The sequence below is a fragment of the Polyodon spathula genome, chromosome 6 (assembly GCF_017654505.1).
Source record: "Polyodon spathula isolate WHYD16114869_AA chromosome 6, ASM1765450v1, whole genome shotgun sequence".
Classification (NCBI taxonomy): Eukaryota; Metazoa; Chordata; class Actinopteri; order Acipenseriformes; family Polyodontidae; genus Polyodon; species Polyodon spathula.
Window position 1 is genome coordinate 10,100,927 of NC_054539.1, and position 22,181 is coordinate 10,123,107.

At 36.6% G+C, this 22,181-nt stretch overlaps 1 protein-coding gene across 1 annotated transcript; it reads right to left on the minus strand.

Annotated features, from left to right (window-relative positions):
* Positions 1-7,455: 7,455 nt before the first annotated feature.
* LOC121316830 (opioid growth factor receptor-like protein 1) lies at positions 7,456-21,202 on the minus strand. The gene is made up of 7 exons (XM_041252070.1): positions 20,864-21,202; positions 15,998-16,084; positions 15,504-15,582; positions 12,277-12,355; positions 11,397-11,463; positions 10,342-10,487; positions 7,456-10,038 (listed from the first exon to the last, which is right to left on the minus strand). The coding sequence occupies exons 1-7, from the start codon at positions 21,050-21,052 to the stop codon at positions 9,462-9,464; spliced, it is 1,224 nt and encodes a 407-aa protein (XP_041108004.1). The 5' UTR covers positions 21,053-21,202; the 3' UTR covers positions 7,456-9,461.
* Between the last annotated feature and the right edge of the window lie 979 nt (positions 21,203-22,181).

Sequence of the window (22,181 nt, forward strand, 5' to 3'; positions counted from 1 at the left end):
TTAAATCAACTGTCAAGACCCACCTGTTCTCTCTTGCTTTCCATACTCTTTTGCCTGATATCTGTTATTAGCAGCTGTGTTGCTGCTACTATTTCACACATTGTTACTATCATGGATTACGCACTTTCCACTGTATTTAATGTACTGTTTCATGTATTATGCTACTATCATGTATTATGCACTTTCCACTGTATTTAATATATTATGCTTTTTTTTTATATAAATGTATATATCATGTATTATGCATTTCTCTGTATTTGAAGTATTATGGATTTTCTTGTTGTTACTGCATCTTGTAAAGCACTTTGTGATGGTGGTCCACTATGAATGGCGCCATATAAAATAAAGATTGATTGATTGATTGATTGATCTGGAGCTGACAAAACATTTTAGCACACTGGAAAATGTTTAGCATGTTGTTAAAAACCATTGCTCTACTTTTATGGATCAGACAGTGGTAAACTGCATAAGACAGGGAAACTGCATTCAGAGTACACTGTAAATACAAATCAGTATGTTTAGCTATTAGACTCCTGTCCTACCTTTACAATTTCCATCCAATTAAAGCCTTTCACTGCCTGCATGCTGTATCAGCATTCTGCCATGTCTTGCTAATCAGACAGGCCTTTTATTCCCCCCAATTTATGAACTCATAGAATTAATGTACAATGAACCACTGGAATGCATGAGATCGTTCAAGGATGCTGAGCGAATCACATCATCAGCAAAGATACATCGGTCCTCATCAAGAGTGACATCTCTGTAAAAAAAAAAAAGTGAAGCTTTTCATGCATAGAGAAAACTCAGCAGAATGACATACCATTACGTTATTCAAAATATGTGACAGGTGTTGAAGTAGTATTGGGCCCTATTGAATTTTCAGTGTTTCGTTTCTGTTTATTTATTTATTTTTTATACTGACCGCCTGCCTTTTCAGGATGTTTGCAATCGTGCAACCTTCCCAGTACCAGCTTCCACAAAGTTGATCAATGTTAAGGATAGCGGAGAGCTGCAGGGAAGTTCAGTGAAGTTTAAGAGAAGTACACAATATGCAAATTGAGTAGGGTGTGAAAGTGGAGAAGAAGAGCTAATACATTGAGGCTGTTGTGCATTTCACTTCCAATACTAAAAGAAGATTACAGTACATTTTACCATTCAAAGCCGGTTCACTTTTGGCATTGATTTAGGGCATCTATTTCGCCAGGTGGCTGTTAGATATCGTTGACACACAACTGCTTTATAAACTCACCTGATGGCAAACAATGAACATACTACTTGTACATAATTATACATTAAAACATTGTCACACTTCAAAGAATGCCTTATTGGTCCCTTTTTAAAAAAAAACCAACCCTACACACACACACACACACAAACCCATTTAAACAGTGCACTGGTGCTGATGTATAAAACAGCAATGCTTAAATTCCTGACCAGCTTCAGTAGGCCAGCGTGTTCGCATGTGTCCACTGTCCACTGATTATTTTGGTAAAATCTGTAATTTTCTTACAGCCTCTTATAGTGCTAAAATGCCTTAGTTGAGGGAAGTCAGAGCAATTTGTTTGACGAACGACTGAGAGTGCCCTGCCTAATTTAAACATGACAAGGCCTTTTTGAAGTGGAGTTGATTGAATTGGAGGGAAGTTCAGTTTGTAAACTTTTTCCCCTGAAAAAAAAACCTACTTCCTTGCAGGGAGATTGATGATCATCTTGCCTATAAAGTTCCTTTAGTTTTGCAGGCAATGCTCCGCTGTGCACTAGATGCTGCTGGTGCTTTACAACTCAAACACAAGCAGTTTGATTTGCATAGCCTTGGCACAGTACCCAAAATCTTATTTTAATTATCTACACAGTGGTGCTACCACAGCAGTGTAGGTCAAGGTCATTAATTAGGGCACAGAATAGGATTTCTTATGTTACCATGTACACTATTTTATTATTATTATTATTATTATTATTATTATTATTATTATAGGAATCTATCTAGATAAGGATTGACAACATGGAATCTGGTTTTGCAAACATTTTTTTGTTTCTATTTCGATGGTATGGTAAATCAAAGCGAATATGAAAGCAAAGGCAACACATTTGCTTGCTTCCGTTTCAAATTATGTAATACATAAATGCACATCATTTTAAATAGATTTTGAATTTAAACAGGTTCTAAAATATGTATAAATAGAGCCACATTTGTATAATTACTTTTTTAAAACTGAGGTCACCGCTTATAATAAGGATGCAGCAATTAACACAAAGTGAACAGTCATTTTGAATAAAATGAAAAAAAATAGGAAAAAAAATTAGAAGCGGTCCATGTGTAATTTGTTTTTATAGTGTTAGTTTACAATGCTTCATAAAACCCCTGAAATTAGTAAGACCACTGCAGTGCTCTTCATATCTCTGCTGTGTAAAGGAAGCCTCTCGTGTAGAATTAGCTGTGAGGATCAGCGGTAGGATACCAGGAACTAACAGTAAAGGGATCTGATTTACTACTAAGCTTGATAACATGGTGATATTTTAGGGGGGCGGGGGGGAATGTTAACGCATTTAAATACTTCATGTTCGGCAATAGAACTGACAGGGGGATCAGTGTGGTAATTGCTGAATGCACTGAAGCTGAATGTTTCACTGTTAACATTTAACGTTAAGACTGAATCATCAACAATAAAGGTTGTGAATTTCGATAAAATGGCAATAAACAACAGGACTTGCTAAACTCCTTTTCTATAAAGGAGTATTGCCAGCAATTATTATTCCCAAGGGGCATTATTCAGTTTGGTGTTTGTGAGCTTAGTTGTTACAATCAAGGAGTACAAGGTTAACTGTAGTTAATTGTACTGTTAAATAAATTAGTTTGAATTTTCCAATTAAAGCATGGAGTTGTATTGTATGTTGTGTTCAATTATGTTTTGCTGTGTAAAACTATGTAATAAAGTGGAATAAATTCTACCTCCTGTTGTATCTTTTTTCCTGTACTATAAACTTTTTTTGAATTTGTTTGATGCAATATGCACTACAGTGCAGAAAGTGACAGGGGGCTGGCTGCATGCAGCTGATCTGAGTTAAAAAAAACCACACTCAAACCACCTGTTACCCTCGATCACATAGATAACATTCAAAATGTCACTCACATGATTCTTTTCTCAACATTTTAAAAAAAGAAAATGTGTTAAAAATAAACCACATATGGTATTCCTGTTTGTTGGTGTTTTTAGAAGCTGTACAGTCACAAAAAAGACATGATGTATTGAACATTCTCCATTGTCCAATACATCATATTTTTATGCTTAAGTGGTTATACAGCTGCTGTCAGATCTGGAACTCCCAGTTTCCTTAGCAATAAGGAACCAAAACTAAATACTTCCTGTTTACTCGCAGATGAACGAAACTTGTGACTAAATTGAGAAAACTGATTTCGGTGTGCTGACATCAACTCGGATACAAGGACATATAAAACCAGACAGACCCATAGGTTTGTGTGTGTGTGTGTGTGTGTATATATATATATATATATCTATATATATATTATATATATATATATATATATATATATATATATATATTAGTGGCAATTATATTGCTTGAGTTCAAGCAGGTTCCCAGGCAGGTGACATCCTGGGACTAGCTGGATTTTTGCTATGTTTACCACAAGACTGAGCTTACCTAAATGCTCAATAACTAGATCTGTGTGAGCTGCTGCCTGTGTTGGAGAGTCGACGCAAATGAGCCAGTCGCCCAGATAATTTAACACTTTGATTCCCTTGAGTCTCAGAAGGGCCAGTATAGCATCCATGCACTTTGAAAAACCACAAAGAGCTAGTGAGAGGCCGAATGGCAGCACACAGAACTTGTACGATTTTCCCTGGAAGGAGAAGCGCAGATACTTTCTGTGGCCTAGTAGTATGGGGACATGGAAGTAGGCGTCTTTCAGATTCACTATGGTGAACTAGTCGTCTGTTCTGACTATGAGCAAGAGTTGCTGTGTGGACAGCATTTTGAACTTTCTGTGCCTCAGGAACAGATTGAGCTGTCTGAGTTTGAGAATGGGTTGGAGACTGCCGTTCCGTTTGGAGACCAGGAAGTACCAAGAGAAAAAACTGGACTCCAGTTTGAGGAGGTCTACCACTCTGATAGCGGGCCTCAGTAACCAGGGAGTCGTGAGGGTTTGTGACCTGTGAAAGGGGGAGGGCCCTGTCTGAACTGGAGCCGGTAACCGAGCTGAGCACCCAGATGTCATTGGTGCATAATCACCAATGTGCCAGGTGATACTAAGAGAAGCTCTGGGCCTGTGGCAGCAAACCCTCAGGGCTGCTAAGCCATGACAGGTTTGGTCTGCACTTTCTGAGCCTGCAAAGGGCGGCGAAACTGGCAGCGACATCCTCTGTTGAGCACCTCTGTTGTGAGGGGTGCCTCACAGTGCTGGAGCAGCCAAACAGCAACTCATTATTGCACCTGGAAAGAACAATACAACAGAGAAAGAAACACACAGGCAGTTTCTACCACTATAAATTATACAGTAATAACATGTACGATAAAATATATACTATATACGCAATAAAGAAATGCACACACTATACAACTCCAGCTGGAGTGAATCGTGCCAAAGAGAGTGAAATGATCCGCGGGGGGGTGGTGTGCAGGCTCCCAGCATGCCACAAGGCCCTGTACGGACTCACAAAACACACTCAAAAACTCAGAAATAAAAGAAGCTTCAATTATAAAATAATTCATTCTAATTATATGTTTTTAAAGAACGTAGTGTTCAGTGAATTTATTTTAAACGATGAGTCTCTCTGCAGCTTGCTTGAATCAGGCTGTAAAGAAAATGATACTGTTCAACTGTCATCACAGAGCTAAGTCTGTGCCAGGAGGGGCACAGACTGGCATGCTGACGTTGCCGGTCACTGCGTGACAGCTTTGGGAAGTCTCAGAATTTTCAGGTAAACAAACTTAACCCATTATATGTAGTGGATACATTTCGTACTTGAAACTGTTAACTGTTGACTGTGTCGGAAGAGGAGAGCTTTGCAGGCTTCTACAGACATCACCACTACCTGTGTTGTAATGGAAGACGCAGAGGGGCGAGCCCCAGGATGCTTCCAATTAACACCTAACATGAGGCCAGGACATCATGCTGATGATATTTCTGTGATCTGGCCCCCTTAAGAAATCCTGACATATTTAACAGATGAGCTCGAGCCCACTGAGTAATGAGAAACTGAGAAAGTGTAGTTGCCTAGAAGCAAGATTTAGAATAAAGCGAGTTCCAGAATGCAAACCACAATGGCTGTTTTAATTATTTATTTATTTATTTATTTATTTTTTTAAATTCAAATCATTGTCTCAGCAAATGTTATACGGGTCAATAAATCTCTAAACAACAGAGACTTGTCTATATGACAAACCCTTCCGAGCTGACTGTGTATTTACATAGTAGTTACTTAGTAAATACATGTGTACTTACACATAATGACAATGTTATTAGGCATAGTTACAGTGTACTTAACTTTTTGCATGATATTTGTAAGTACACAATTGTATCAAAAAAGCTTAAGGTTGTAGCATGTAAAAAAATGTACACATTAAGTACATTGTAACTATGCCTAATAACAGTAAATACATGTGTACTTACACATAATTACAAAGTAACTACTATGTAAATACACAGTAATTCGAGACATAATGTAAAGTGTTACCCAATTTTTTTGGGGGGAAAGGTTCCAATTCTATCAAAATGTGTTGATTCATTTTACTGGAATGATCTAATACAAACTTATTCCTTTCAAAACATATTCACTAAAAAACATAGTTTATTCTTTTCCACAACATATTTTAAAAAGGGACAGTAGCGAACACAAGAATGATCTAAAATTGCACCTTGTGTCCTCTCCTCCATTTCTTTCAGGTGTGCAGTTTTGAAAGAAACGCATGTCAGAGTAAACATATAAACAATATTTATTTTAAAACAAGATCTATCTATCTATCTTATATATAAAGCTAAATTGTAACTAATTCACCATCAATGCAGCATTACAAAGAGAAATGAAATTTCCCAGAGTCCCAGATTCAGTCATTTTACATAACGTCCCTGCAAACTCATTACCAGACCACATCATAAAATGTCATAGCAGAATTTTTCTTTTGAAAGGAGTCCTAGACAAAAAAGTATTTACTAGCTGTTTGATTCTTACAAAATGAGACAGAACTACTGTCACAAAATGTAAAAAAAACTGCAATGAGACATTTTTCCCATTAAAATTGACTAAGAAGATAGGGTCTATTTTAATGATCTAAGCAGTCTAAACTATATTAACTATATACATTTTATGGAGTGACAATGTAGCTTTTCTACCTTACAAGATGCAGATGCAATCTTCCCAGTGACATCTACTTTGTCAAAATTTGGGAAGCATGGAATAACGCCATCTAAATAGCACGTTAGCACAGATCTAACACTAGACAGTATCTTGGATGCATACCACGACCAACAGTAATGAATGCAGAACTTAAGACAGCAGGTACCAATTTCCACCTTCAGCTACATTAATTTGCAGTAAAGCAGGCTCTTGTGTAGTTAGCATTCTGAATGCAGTCATGATCTGGGTTTTTCTTCTCCACCTCAATAAGACCTCATCAGCTCTGGGAGACCCATGCTATGCTCCAGTGACCCCTGCAGAAAGTGCTGATAGAACACATCCCTCTGAATTGCAGCCGGATGCCCAAGTGGCTGTAAAAAGCATAATTGATCATTCCTGTTTTGTTCCTCCTTGAGAAAGGTGAAAACGCCCTCCTAAGCATGCACAGCAGTTACCTGCCCCTTTACCAATGCCCATGTAACCTGAGCCACTGTACTAACTCTTTGATCTGCAACTTGGGACCACCCAAACAATGGATTTGGGTTACTTTAATGAATTTATGAGAATTGTAGAGGTTTACCAAATACGTTCACGTTAAATACATGAAAACAAGATCAAGACCGGTCCCTGCAGTATTCATTTAGGTATTATCACAGGTTTAACTTTATCTGGGTTAGCTTCTTTAGAGCCCAGGCAGACTACCTGTCTGTAACGACCACCCAAATAAATTTCTGATATTACTTTAAATCAGTGTAAAACAGTAATTTTACTTAAAAAAAAAAAAAAACTGCCTTAATTCCTTGAAATACCCCAGTATTTGGAAATCAGGAGCAAGTAGCCTACACTACTTTGGTTAACTTTGCATATGGAGATTAAGTATGCTTACTTTATTGATGGTCTAAATTGAAAAGCAAGCAAACATGTCTTATTTTAATTGGAAATTAAGTATAATTATTAATTATAAGTATACTATTGTTTTGTACAGAGCTGTATCCTTTTTTGATGTGGACTTAGGAATACTAGCAAGTTCAGTTTTCATATTCTTCCCATTTTACTTAAGACTTGACATGCTGTCATAAGAAATACACTATGACGGGGGGGCGGGGGGGTATAAACACAATTAACCATTTGCTTTTTTTTTTTTTTTTTTAATATAGCAATAAAATAAACTATTGCCATCTTTTTACAATACTGGCATTACACTGCCATACATTTACAGAGTTATAAAATACAATTATTGTACCTTACAAATCCAGAAACTGGTTACCACTACTACCACACATACATGGTATTAGTACTAAAACAAAAAAGGTGCGCAACATTCTGTAAACGTGTTTAACAAACCAACAACACACAGATTAGGCACATACATGGACTAGAAATCTTCCAAAGGCTTAAGCACTGATGCACCATAATTAAAAGTGTAAAGCTATGTTCTACAAAAACCATTACCATGACTGACTTTACACCACTTTCACTTAAAGTCAGACGGATTGCGTTTTGCATTATCTGTGCTGTTCACACCTTTCATATGTGCAAAAAACCACCACTCAGCACTCTGTATCCTTTCTTATTTCTAAACCAAGCAAGAAAACCACAAGTGTAATCAGAACATGAGATAATCTTAAATAGAGAAAAAAAGTACACTTCCTAATACATTTGCATATGCTCTGTAAAGCTCTTATACAGTTTTACCAGTTAAAACTGCATCTTTCATTCAGTACCGATCATTGGTTTAAGTAAAATACCTCTTTCACCGTCTGAATACATTGCATACAGACAGTCAAATATTATTTAATTGTAGAGGGACAGGTTGTCATTCTTTTCTGAAAGTTTAACTGTGAGGCTCACTGAACTAAAACTACCTACTGTAGGTTTAAAGGCTTTTAGAAAACAGTAAGGGCTAAGACATTATTGACATTTACTGCAGGAGTATCATAAGTAAATATCCTATGTAAAAACAGCACACACATATGCACAATGGACAGAAAGAGCAAGGAGTATGTTTTAATTAATCACAAATAACTTGACAGTACAAATTGTTGTTCTTTCTACCCCAAATTATTTTTGTTTTACTGGGTTCATATCTAGTTAACCACAAGTATAAAATACTGAATTCAATAACCTGGAAAAAGGTTAAGAAAACATTTCCTCAAAGTTGTTCCCTGTACTCAATTTAGCTGTGTATGTCACACTTAAAAAGGAGGCACTTCATATTTAAAAAAAATGAAAGATATGCTCCTATAAAAAAACAGGTATATACGGTATATAACACATAAATTTGGTACACTGTTGTAAAAAACACTGAAATTCTACTTCAGAATCAGCATCTATTTTGCAGCAAAGATAGCAAAATCTACATAGAGCTGACATATATCTAAGGATACACTTGAAAAAATCCAAACTGACCGAAAATGTCAAGCAGCATTAAGGAAGACTATATACAGACAGCCACAGAAAATGTGCTCTTCTGTACAACAACATCTATTTAACAGGGTTACTCTTGGTTTTTCTATTTTACAGTCCTTCTAAAGGACAAAATAGACTAAGGTAAACAAACAACCAACCAAGAACTACAGCAAATGTAACATTTAAAAATGCAACATACCAGACATGATGAACAAAGCTCTATAAACAAGGCTTGACTTCTGCATGTATCTAAGCTTAAAGTGTTACAGAACGCCCTGTAGTGTTTACAAGAAACACATGACCTTTTCCATAAACTGTGTTGTCTATATGGCAGCAATTGCTTTTTTTCAACATATTCCAGATGGTTTTGATTTAATTTTTTTTTTTTTTTATTCACACATCAATATGTTTAAACATACAACATTGAGATTTGGACAGCACAAGACACATCAAAGGCAAGGTGATGTGTTTTTTGTAAACTTTGCAGGTGATCTACTGCAAGGTACTGTTTCTGCCCGTCTTCACATTTTCAAAGGTGCAAGGCATTGAACAGGTATTGCTACAGTCATCCTATTGTCAGAAAACAAAAAACCTTTCTTTGCTGTGATGCTCAGGAGAGGACTAATACTACACAGACATCAAATCAATATACAGGTTTTTTTTTTCATTTCTGATTTAGCTTTTCCACCTTTCCCCCTATCCTGGTTTCTTCTTGAAATTAGCATGTTTCTGTTTATTTGCAACAGATGCTTTCCCATTCTTTGAAGCCCGCTCCCCCTCTGAAACAAATGTATCTTCTGTTGTGCAGACTTGCCCATCTGTACTAGCTGGGCTGGCTGTTTTTGCCTGATTTTCATTTTCTGTTTTGTCACTCCTATTATTTTCAGTTCTCCCTGTGCTACTGTCACTGCTGGCATGTAGAGAAGCAGTGTTTTTTGACACTGCCTCCCTTGTGGGTTTAGCACTGGCTGTATTTTTCTCTTGAGTGCAATACAGTTTGGCACCGGGTTTCCTCTTCTTTGGCGGGCCCCAGATGAAATGTTCAGGAGGTTGGTAGTGCAGCTGGGCAAACCGCAGCAGGACTCTTCTCTCCTTTCTGATCCGTATGGTGTAAACAAAGTACTCCAGGGCACTGTGCTTCATCTTGGGCATGGTCTCCTCTACAAAAGCCTCCTCCAGCAACAGCTTCACCAGAGGGGCTTTGAAACTCTCAAATCCCAGCTCACCCAGGCTTTTTAAAATGCGGGTGATTCGTAAATAATTGTGTTGAGATCTACAACAATAGATTTTTTTAAAAAAAAGGAGGGTAGGTAAATCAATAGCAGAAATAGTAGCCTACATTGAAATCACAAAAAAAGTTACTAAGATAAATGCCAACGATCTCGATAAATACCACAGTTGCCACAATTTAACACCAGTTACTATTATATTTTACAGTAATGAGTTATCAAACACAAAATCAATTTAAAAAGTGTATTGGTAATACATATCGACAGAGATTTATATTTTGCCTATACTACTGTATGCCACTGTATTTTTACTGTATTTTCTTTAGGCACTTTGGTTCAACACTTACTCATTCAGGTGCTGAAACCTATCCTGCCAGTTTGCAGCCCGGGCAACATTTCCATTTTTGTCAAGCAGCTTTAATCCAAAGAAATCCAGCATCACTGTGTACGCCAGAAGAAATCTGCGTTTGGCTTCCCTACTGCCTTGAAATTCCTGATAGGTTAAAAAACACAAAAGCATAAAGGAAGTATGATATTTGCAGTGGTTGTAATTAACAAAACAATTACCTAACATAAAACAAACCCAAATCTTACCTGTCGAACACTTCCATTTGATATGCAGCTTTGAAAGAAACACAAAGTGCAATAGTGCATTTTCATTTTAAAGCATGATACCTGGTGCTTCACTAGGTTTGTGCTTTATCAGTTAAATTGTCCCCACCCTTTCAATGCCTTCTTTCATTAATGAACCAGTTGTTTCACCTATTGACTGACATGCTTTTCAACTAGTAACATGCTTTGACACAAAAACACTGCTGAGGTGAGAATGACTTAAGTATAGTACAGTACTTCCAGACAAGTAAACTTTCTTTAACCTAAATGTAGGGTCAGATATCACGTTTATAAATGAAAATACATGCTTGCTATAATATGTGTCTATTTAAAAACTACGTCTGAGACCTATATAGAGAATAAAAAGTGCACTACTGGTAATATTTATGGAATTATTGTGTTTTCTACAACCTACAATATATATATATTTTTTTTCTTTACACTCGTTTGCCTTCGTCTTACAATAAGAACTTGAGGCTGAACTGCAGTTGCCACAGGAGGTCCCTGCATCAAAGTGCCAGCCAAAGCCTGCTGTTGATCAGCTGATCCCCGCTTGGCATGGCAAGGATGCTGTGGCCACCAATATATCTGCCATCTTGAACTTTTAGGTTGAGTTTTGATCCCAGCCTGACAGATTGACCTTGCTTTAAACAGTTAACCCTTTATGATGTAGAAGGTCAGCTCTGTAGTGCTTTCCTCACAGTTTCATGTGGGAATATATACTGAATATACTGGCTGTCCAGTATTGGGTAGTTTTAGCAAAGACACACCATGCCTCCGATATCATTACCTTAATCTCATCTTGAGTTAGTTCTTGGGCATAAAAATTCAAGCCTTGCTCTCGTAATGGAAACAGCCTGCAAAATAGGTCACAAGATGGGGTTATACCTCCGGGGGCAATACATTTTTTTTTATCACAGTATACTGTATTAAAATGTATAAATAATATATAGTTGTTTTCAAGGAAGGGAAAGCCTATTAAATTAAAACAAGAACTCTCTTCTTTAGGATATAATTGATTTCATTGAGGCCTTAAAAATTAACGATATAGCCGACACAACAAGGGAACGTGTCTTTACAGTGAATAATAATAAAACAAAAATCTTTCTCCACTTTGCTTCAGATAAGAGTACAGGAGCTGCAAGCTGTTTGCAGTTCATTAGCAAATGAGTTCACTGTTTTCAAGCGTTTTGCACAGCTTGCTAATCAGCAATAAAAGCGTACATAGTCGAGATAAACTGCAGTCTAATACTGTGATTCATTCCAACAACAGAGCTTTCTGGAAGCAATTATGCTAGTTTAGTACTTATAATTAAGAAACAAAACACTGTCTACATAAACTGTCCATTCACTTTAACAGAATGCACCCTCATTCCTTCTGGAATGGTAACAACCATAAACAGTCATCACCCAGCCCAAAAGAAATAATGCACTGACCTGAAAGTACAATGTTACCTCATTACAGCAGACAAGCAAACTAATCTAATATAATAATATGCATGTCTATGCCATATTTTATACATTTAATACAAAACAGAAACAATTTACAGTTAAAATGCATTGCCAATGTGGATGAACTGAATCAGATAATTGCGGCATCATTTGAAACAGTTGTGGTGAACTGCACTGTGTGGAACAGAAGGGCAGACATTAAAACAGTTCATGATTACCATTGTATGTAGTTGTGGTTATGCTCCAGTTGTTCGTAGTCTCCTTTCCACTTAGTGAGAATTTCTTCAATATAAATACCTGTAGGAATTCAGAAATAGCCATGATTAATAATTTAAAATTCAACACATATAAAAAATGCATGTAGTTAAAGTAGCAAGATCATCAGATTGCAGTAAAAAGAAGACACTAATTCCACTTGACCAAGCACATGGGTACAATTACACCTACAGCAATGATTAGCAGATGCAGTGCTTCCATATCGGTGCACAGTAAGTGAATTCAATGATCTCCTGATATTGACCATTAGCAATAACCCTGGAATGAGCAACAAACACAGATATTTCCATTCTACAGACATACCAGTATCACTTAAATCGAGCAATGCCTTGCATAATAATAAATTAAAAAGGAAAAATATATATTATGGAGAACTTAGCTTAGCATGCAACTTACATCACAGTAATTGACAATTTTATAATAGCTGAAACAGGGGTGCTATTGTACTAGGTTCCTTTGTATTCGAATGCTATTAAAGAGGTGCCTAACAAGTAAAGCTAAAATGAGTACCTATGAGGAATCACAGCACGGCTAGCAGAAATTGTATATGATGATCTATATTCAAATTAATTGTATTAATTGTTAATAAGGCCATTTTCTCACCAGCTCTTCACAGCATGAAGGGCTTGGTTTTAATCCAAATAATTTGTGGGTGGGTGAAATGGTTAGAAACGAAGTAAAAAATACAGGCAGTGCAGTTCTGCAGCATAGAGATTTAAAAAGACCTAGTTCCAGGTATACTTGATAGTCACTCAAGCAACTGGAGACTCCAAAGATACTTAGTTTTCCATCAATAACTATAAAGCACTCAAATCGTAACATATTGTGGGAATACTAATGAAAGCTAGTCATTTTCTTTGACAATATTCTTTGTAGTATACTGTCTGTGTGGGGGCATTTTTTTTTTTACTGTTGATTAAGTAATTGTTCAATGATTGGGACTTGGTTCATGGAATTGTTAGATTATGAAGAATCAATAGTGTGGTTTATAAAAAAAAAAAAAACCTGATCAGTAGGGAGAAGAGAATATAATTTTGTTTTATTCTTTACTCACGTACAACAAAAACGTAAGCCTTTAAATAACCCTCAGTATTATTTTTTTTGTCAATCTTGAAGTAGCTATAAAAAGCAGATGTTTCAAGAGAGAATAAAATGTTTGTATTTCTGCCTGGAAAGAAAACTTAACCATCAGAGCTGTCAGTGTATAATAATGAATTTCATTTTTATTATACCCTTTGCTGAAGTTTGAAATACAAATCCCAAATGTAAAAGAACCCATATGGACTAGAGGTTCAATGGGGGTGGGGAGGGTGATTTAATTCGATCGTGCCCTTGGTTTAATTTAAAGATTACAGTGCTCTCAATCCAGCACTACAGATAATGTATTCAAAAGTATTAACAGTGGAATCAGGCCCTCGCAGACATTTTCATTCATCGAATCAACTAGTCCAGTTCTCTGACTTGGTAAACGGCTACATGTTTCAAAACTAAAGAAAATGAACCCCTTCACATGTTAAAGTAAGTCAAGCTTTTATGTATCTCGAGCTACATTTTCCTTTATACAAGATTCAAGTATTATGGTAAACGTGCATTTTATTTTGAATACACTACTTTGCTGCTGAATTCCAGATATTTAAAAGCTGCACTTCCGCGGTGTCCCTGGATCTTACATCAAGTTTACAAGGAAGGAACGTAGATACATCGAAAACATGCGAGTCATTGGAAAAACAACAATTGGTTACCAAGAAGCAGAGTTGCTTCAGTTCTCATTTTCAGTAACGTATCGCTGCTTTTGCATCGACTCGTGTGCTTTTGCACAAGGTCTCGAAGTAGAATGCAGTGACGAGGGGTAGTGCAGCACTGAAAATCTGGAAGAAATGTTTAATTTAGTTCATTATAAAACTGAAAAAACACAAATACCCTTCAGGTTCACTGGAAAATAAATTACCAGAGCTATTACCATACTCACTAAACGGTCAAAAAACTGTGTCCTTGAAAATGTGGATAGATGAACCAATTAAAATGCTGAGCATGAGCAGGAACCAATGAAACACACCTGACTGAACAGGCTGGATTCAAGCAGCCGATGTTGGGAATTCAGAACACATTTTGTTTGGGAAGCCCTAATGCATAACCCGATGTGAAAAAAAAACATTCAAAACAAAATCGCAATTATATTTCAGTTGTACATATAACAAAGCAGGAAGCTAGGAAAAGGAATGTATTGTGATTAAAACTCTACAGCCTGTTCAGCAACGCTTTAAAACAATATAACTTACTAGCAACATTAACACACTGTGTGAGAAGCACACCCTTTTGGTAGCATGGCTAGGCTGCTATCCTCATGCAGTCATGTTATTTCGAGGGTTGTAGTACTGACACAGGTTTTATAATGAATAAGTGTTTTTTTATTCAAAGTCCAATACATAATAGGACAACTGTCCCTTTAAATGCAAAAAAACAAACAAAAAAAAAACTGTACAAAATTCAAACAAAAATCTAGCTCTCCATGAGCTCTACCTTAACTTGGGTGATTTCACCCATTTAGTCCCCAGCTATAAAAAGGAGAGGTCCAATTCCTGCTCTCCTCTTTCTTACACCAAAAGGCTATATTTGTTTTTCTTTGTATAGCCAGTTTAGCAATCTTTACTCCTTGATTCCCTTCAGCAGTGACTACAACCACGCCTCATGCAAACACCTCCAACCAAGGACTGTTTGAACCTGTCTTTAATACCAGCCTTTACTAGTTAATTGTAACCAGCTGTACACTTAACTAATTTGTTATACCCAATTGGCCTCATTAGACCATTGCCTTCTGGGAGTTGTAGTTTTCTGTGCCTCTGAACTACATCTCTCTGTCTCCACTGCACCTGCAGTGGTACATGAGGTATACGCTCCATGCAATACGGGGACCAATAGATCTCCCTTCTACTATTCTACCCCATACTTTACCACAACTGCCATAACACCTCTTTTCTTTGCCATAACTTTGCAGCCCTTAATGATTCTATAGTGAGGATCACTAAACTAACCTGCATAATGTCCGAATTATCAGAATGTGGTTGGCCTGGCCATTTTCAATACATCTGAGATCACCCTATAATACCCCTTCTATTATAGCCTTGTTTAATCTTAAGATTATGCTCATCTAAATAAATGATGTACTCACCATCAGGAACCAATGGAATTGCATTCAAGTAGAACCTCAGGTTTTGGTATTCACTGGGTTGTCTGTGTTCTTTAGAGTTCTGCCAGGTAAAAACAGAATATAGGACTATACTCAGCAACACAAAAGAATGGCTTCTCAATGTTAGGTAGAAAGGCACTAGGCAAAAATGGTCTTTGTAGCAATAATGCATTTTTGTTATAGGAAGGGCATATTCTGGGCCCATTATTACTTCCCTGACAAAATGTATTATTTAGTTTGAGAATAGCCGAGTACCAAGAAGTCCCCATTTTGACAGATTTGTATTTTTAGTGCAAAAGGAAAAAGACATCCAGGACCAACACTGTCCTGGTTTCTCTGCCAGGGGTTAGTTAAACCCTCGCGCTAACAAAAAAAAAGAGCTGTTAAGACTTAAACATATTAATAAAAAAAAACACCACACATAACAGAAAGCAGATTTAAAACTGCCAAAAAACAAAACAACTGAAGACACTTACAGGGTAACTATGACGGTACTTATATAAGTCTTTGGCTGCATAAAAGCTCCTCTTCAGTTTGGGTGCAGATTCCTGTGTGTCATTATTCTATAAAACAAATTTAAACAGGTATGAAAAAGAATACTGTATGCGATATGTTACTGGCTCAAGACAACAATTAGTCAATTTAATATCAATGCTTCATTAAACATATGTAAATTAGCATGCAATACAAAAGACACTATGCACAAAAAATGACCTCTTTTGGAGTGTCCAGTCCTCATTCCTCTGGTCTAACAAAAGACTTCTAAAAAATAATTTTTATACATAACCGGTGGCAACATCAATATTTAACAATTCTTACATTTGTAACCGTCGTCCAGTATAGGGTTAGTGCCCTTCCGATAATCACAATTAATTTTACAACTGTGGTATCCCCGTGGTCCTACTAAGAAACATACTCCCAATTCATGCATTTGACACACACATACCCTGATAATAAGATATATTATTATAAGATTACAACAGATGAGTACCAGACACCAAAAAATTCTGTACACAAATAAGGAATGTCCTTAGCAGTAACTTTGCCTTTACATTAAATTTAAGAAAATACACAGCCAAATGCACAGCAACATATAAAATTGAAAAATATTACAAAACAATGCATTTAATAAATGTCTCTCATCACATCCATTTCAAAAACCTTTTAAAATGTGATCCAAAACAGTCTTCAGTCTTTAAGGGGTTGCAATCACCTGACCCCAGCAGTCTACACCACCATACTAGCAGTCCAAACAACCATGGCAGATAATGCAAAAAAAAACCAGTATCTTCCAGAGTAAAATGTTACGCATTTGCAACTACAGAGCCCACGTCTTCCCTCCAGTCACAGGAATTAGAAAGATATAATGAGAAGTGCCAGATACTTGGAATTTGTGATCCCTACTGTGCACCCCTGGTGAGAGAGCACACTGACATGATTTGCTGGGTAAACACCATTCTAGTTTCTTACATGATAACAATTGAGAAAATATACATTTAATAGTTTGTTTCAAAATACAGTACTAATATGAATTATTTCTATGTTTGTATGTAAACATTTAACATCTTTCATTGAATATACTCAATTAAAACAATGCATGTGTCATATTTGGTATCAACTAGAGTATCATAACTTTGTATGGAGATAAATACAAAACAATGTTGTTCTACTAAGTGTCAGTAACTGGAATGTGTAAATTTTTTGTTCCTGTAAAAAAAAAAAAAAAAATAATTAAAAATAACAGCTAAAACGGCTAAGCTAAGAGACTGCACTGAAGGACTATGCTATGCAAAAATTAGCACAGCATTAACAATGTGTCAGGTACGTCGATAACGATTTCTGTTCAGTTTACAAGTAGCCTATAATTACTGGTAGATGAATGCAGTTTGCATTAAATGTGCATTTAAATTTGTTATAAACGATGATGGTTCTGTGATTTCATATTTCTGTGATTGCAATAAACTTGACATTGTTCCTTTTACAGTTTGCGACTCAAAAATGTTTTTTTTTTTTTTTTTTTAAGTACAATGGTTACAAAATATAAGGTGCAATACATGAAATCGTTATACTGCAGTAAACTGAATTTTGGCCACCCGACCAAACACAGTATGCCTTTTGATAGGGATCACATAGGAGCAGAACATTAATTCATCGAAAGGGCAAACCACAGAACATATGCCTGAAATATCTGACTGTTCCAACAATACCCTTCAACTCTTGATTTTCAGCCAACTTTTTTCTAATCAAACAGAAAAGGATAAATCTGCCAAAATATTCTATGGCTCAGAATGGCTCCAAGCTTTAGCTGGCTTTGCGAGGTTTACTGCGTGTCCTCATGCAAAGGAAATCTGTGACTGGGCTGGAAATAATAACAATAAATGGGGAGCCATTCCCTGCAGAGATACTGTGCTGTACGAGTCATTCTGATCGGTACAGTAGAGGGGACCTGCTCTAAACTGTTATTGATAAAAGTACATTAATAGTAGAAATTAAATATGTGAGAATACTAACGAAGAGCTGATATTTGAGTGGAAAGTAACTTAACTTTTTTTTGTTGTTGTTGTTGTTTGTTTTTTTATTTATTTGTTGTATTTGTATAGCACCTTTCATACCATGGTAGATAAGACCATATAAAAACACGGGGAATAATTTTAAAAAAATACAAGGAAATAAATAAGAATAATAGATAAAATACAAAAGTTAGCAGATAAAAATAGGTACCTGCAACTTTATATCTAAGTTAGGTTAAAAAAGCTAATCTATAAAAGTGAGTCTTTAATCTTGATTTAAAAAATACTGACCGAAGCAGAGCTTCTAATAGAAGAAGAAGAGTTCCACAGTCTAGGTGCATTCAAGCTAAAACACACTTTCTCCTCTCCTTTTCAATTTTACCTTTGGAAGGCACAAAAGTCCAGCATTAGCCGACCTTAATGTTCACAGAGGTTTATATGGGGACACAATCTCTCTTATGTAATCTGGTGCTAAGCCATTTAGTGCTTTATATGTTAAAAGCAAGATTTTAAAATCAATTCTAAAATGTACTGGAAGCCAGCGCACTGAGGCCAACACAGGAGTTATATGTTCCCGTTTTTTTGTTCTCGTGAGAACCTTAGCAGCTGCATTCTGATCAAGCTGTAAATGTGATGAGGAAGCCCAGCTAATAAAGCATTGCTATAACCAAGACTAGATGAAAAGAAAGCATTGATTAGTTTCTCTGCATCAGCCAGAGAAAGAAAAGACCTAATTTTAGCAATGTTTCGTAGGTGATAAAAAGACACTGAATTTTTCGAATATGTGCCTAAAAACTCAAATCAGAATCAAATATAACCCCCAAGTTTCTCACATTAGGATTTATATTAGAGGTCAGGGTGCCCAAATCATTTTTTAGGGAGCTTGCATGCTGTAGTTGTTACTGAGAACCGAATAGCAAAACATCTGTCTTATTTGAGTTTAATTGCAAAGATGTTTTAGACATTCAACTTTTCACGTCAGCAAGACACTGTAGTTAGACTAGCAGTGGAGTCACCAGGTTTTACAGAATATAAAAATTGCGTGTCAATGGCATAACTGTGAAAGTTAATGCTATGTTTACAAATAATTTCCCCCAGTGGCAGCATATACAAAGAAAATAATACTGAACCCAGGATAGAGCCATGGGGGACACCACAAGTAATATTGGATAATCCTGACAGACTCCCCTAAAGAAACAAAAGTACTATCTGTTAAGTTAGATATGATTTAAACCAGTTAAGAGCAGTCAGGCCAACACAGCTTTGAGACAATCAAAGTAACATGATCCACAGTATCAAATGCAGCACCGAGGTCTAAAAGAACTAGAATGGATATGGAGTTAGAGTCAGCACTCATCAGGAAATCATTTACCACTCTGACAAGGGCAGTGTCTGTATGAGCAGATCGAAACACTAACTGAAATTATTAAAGAACACTGCTATTATCCAGATATGTTAAATTGTTTGACTACTACCTCTTCAAGAACTTTCGCTAAGAACGGCAAATTAGAAATGGGTCTAAAATTCATCACGTCAGTAGAAAGTCAGACTAAGTTAGACTTTATGAGTAGTGTTTTAACCAAAGCAGTTTTGAAAGCAGCTGGAACTATTCCTGTTGACAGAGATCTATTTATTATATACCGAGTATCAAAAGAAACTTATCACTTTATAACACATTAGTTTAAAAAAAAAAAAAAGGTATATAAAATGGACACTGACTAAATGTTTTTGGTTTCTTTTTAATCACTCGATCTCCTTGACCATGATGACTGAAGCATAAGCACTTAAATCACCTAATTAGTGAGACAGCTGATTGTACACTGGACATGGAGTGATTTCAGCTGTTGAATTGCAAGCAATAAAGAAAGCACTCTTTGAAAGAGCTGCTCCAGTTTTAACCGGGGCCCACAACATCAAACAAACTCATTAAAAGGTGGTTAGAGTTGTCAACTAATTCATCACAATGGTTAGTGGTGATAGTCTTACTATTTCAGAAAACCTTATTGCTGTTGAATAATTTATTCTGCGTGTTTTAATAGTATGTGCCACCCTCTTGTTTGATATAGACAGTATAGCGTCAAAAAGAATGCAAATGTGATCAGAAACAGTAATATCAGAAACGACCAAATCTAAGGTATGTCCAAGATTGTGACTGGGTTCTGTAACATACCGAGTATAATCGAGAGACTAAATAGGGTTAAAAATTACAGTGTCTTTATATTAGATTTAATGTCAACATGTATATTAAAATTCCCTTATACTTTTTTTCTTTCATGTTTTCACTCTCAATGTGGGCATCCAATGCATTTCAATAGACCATAAAATCCTACAGAAAGATACGCTTATTTGCACATTTCACAGAAGCTACAGGGCTGAACAGTTTAAATCCCTTCATCTAGTTTAAAGTATTAAGCGATTAACTCGTCACAGCACCACATCACTGTTGCTGTTGGATTGTGGGAAAAACAAATATATTTAAGGTACTGCAAAAATACTTTAACCATTGGGACGACTCGGACGAGAATAAATGCAGTGCGACTAACTCAGGTTAACGTGTGCAATTTTGTTACCATTTCATACAACACAAGGCTGTTACGTCACCCGGTTAAGTGGCTTGTATTTTACAAATAATTGTCTTAACACAGCGAAAACATAAAAGCCCGACGAACGCTGCCCTCCACAGTTTCATGAGTAGAACTAATACACAGTACTTAAGCACGTCACTGTCAGCCATAGTCGCTTAACGTAAACAGTGACACAGGACATAAAAGCAGATTTTGCCTCAGAGAAAGATTTCTAATTTCTGTCAGTTTCACTGACTGTGATGTGTACCTGTATGTTGGCGCTTTCCTGATCCGCTTCTTTGGAATTTGCTTCGTTGCTAGGCTCCGTGATGTTGATGTGGTCTCCGGGTTGCTGCTCCTGCAGCTCGTCGCTCTCGGAGTCTGTCTCCCAGGTCGAGTCACATTCCTCTACTGTACTTGGCTCCCTGTACCTCAGACTGCCCACCAGATTTCCCATTTAAAACCCCGCAGCAATTCAAATCTCACTCCTTCTGCATATTATAACAGCCCAGGACGCAACACCGTCCAAAAGCAATATTACAGACCGCTAACTTACACAGTTCAACTCAAAAATAAACAGAGCTCGTCTAATACAATGGCAGACAATAATGACATTTAGACAGGAAGCGCCAGTAAATGCGTTTGAACACACCCCCTTTTGTGCAAATTGGCATCTGCAGAAATGCTTAGGGTTTGTTTTACATATTGTTGGTTCAAATTTCGAAAATATAAAATACATTCGATTTTTTTTACTACAGTGCGTTACAAAATGTAACAATAGATTTTGAATGATCAATATGGCATTATGTCGTCCACTTTTTGACCCACCCGACCTGCCACATCTAAGATGGTCCCAGTTTTCTTCACAAACTAATAAAACACGTTTTTCAAACATCATTCTTTTTTAATCCAGCCAGGCTCTTAAATGAAGTTGATGTGTTGGCTTTGTGATGTAATTTCTCGCGCTCAGTCTCAAGGCATCGACGGCATTCATTCATTTTTGATTGATAGATCATCGTTGTCCTGTGATTTTATCGACAGCACATAATTACATTGCATTCTATTATTTCTATAATAATATAATATTACTGATATCATGAGTCAAATGGAAATGCCCCATATGTTTGCCACAGCAAGTTGGAAACCGAAAGAAATTAAACACAGCGAGACAACAATGAGGGGTTCACTTCCAGAAGAAACTATTCATATAGTTTATGCCCAGGTACAATTATTAATACTTACTCTAAAGAAAAGGTATCATAGATTTGAAAACGAGATTTAGGCTTATGTTTTGGGCAGTGCTTTACATTGTCGGTAATTTTTGATATTAGACTCTCCTCATTTTCCTTTTTCTTAAAAACAAAAAATCCCATCTAACACCTGTGATCACCTTATTTATACACCTGTGGCTGGAGCCTAAATTATTTTATCACTTATTCAATGCTCCAGCCACATACCCTAGTGTTATTGCAGGGAGGATTTAACTCCCTCCCTGCCACCCAATAATTCACACACAAACACACACCCCATGCTTTGGCAGGACCACACTGCCACACATACCTCCCACCTATCCCATCGGCCACCTA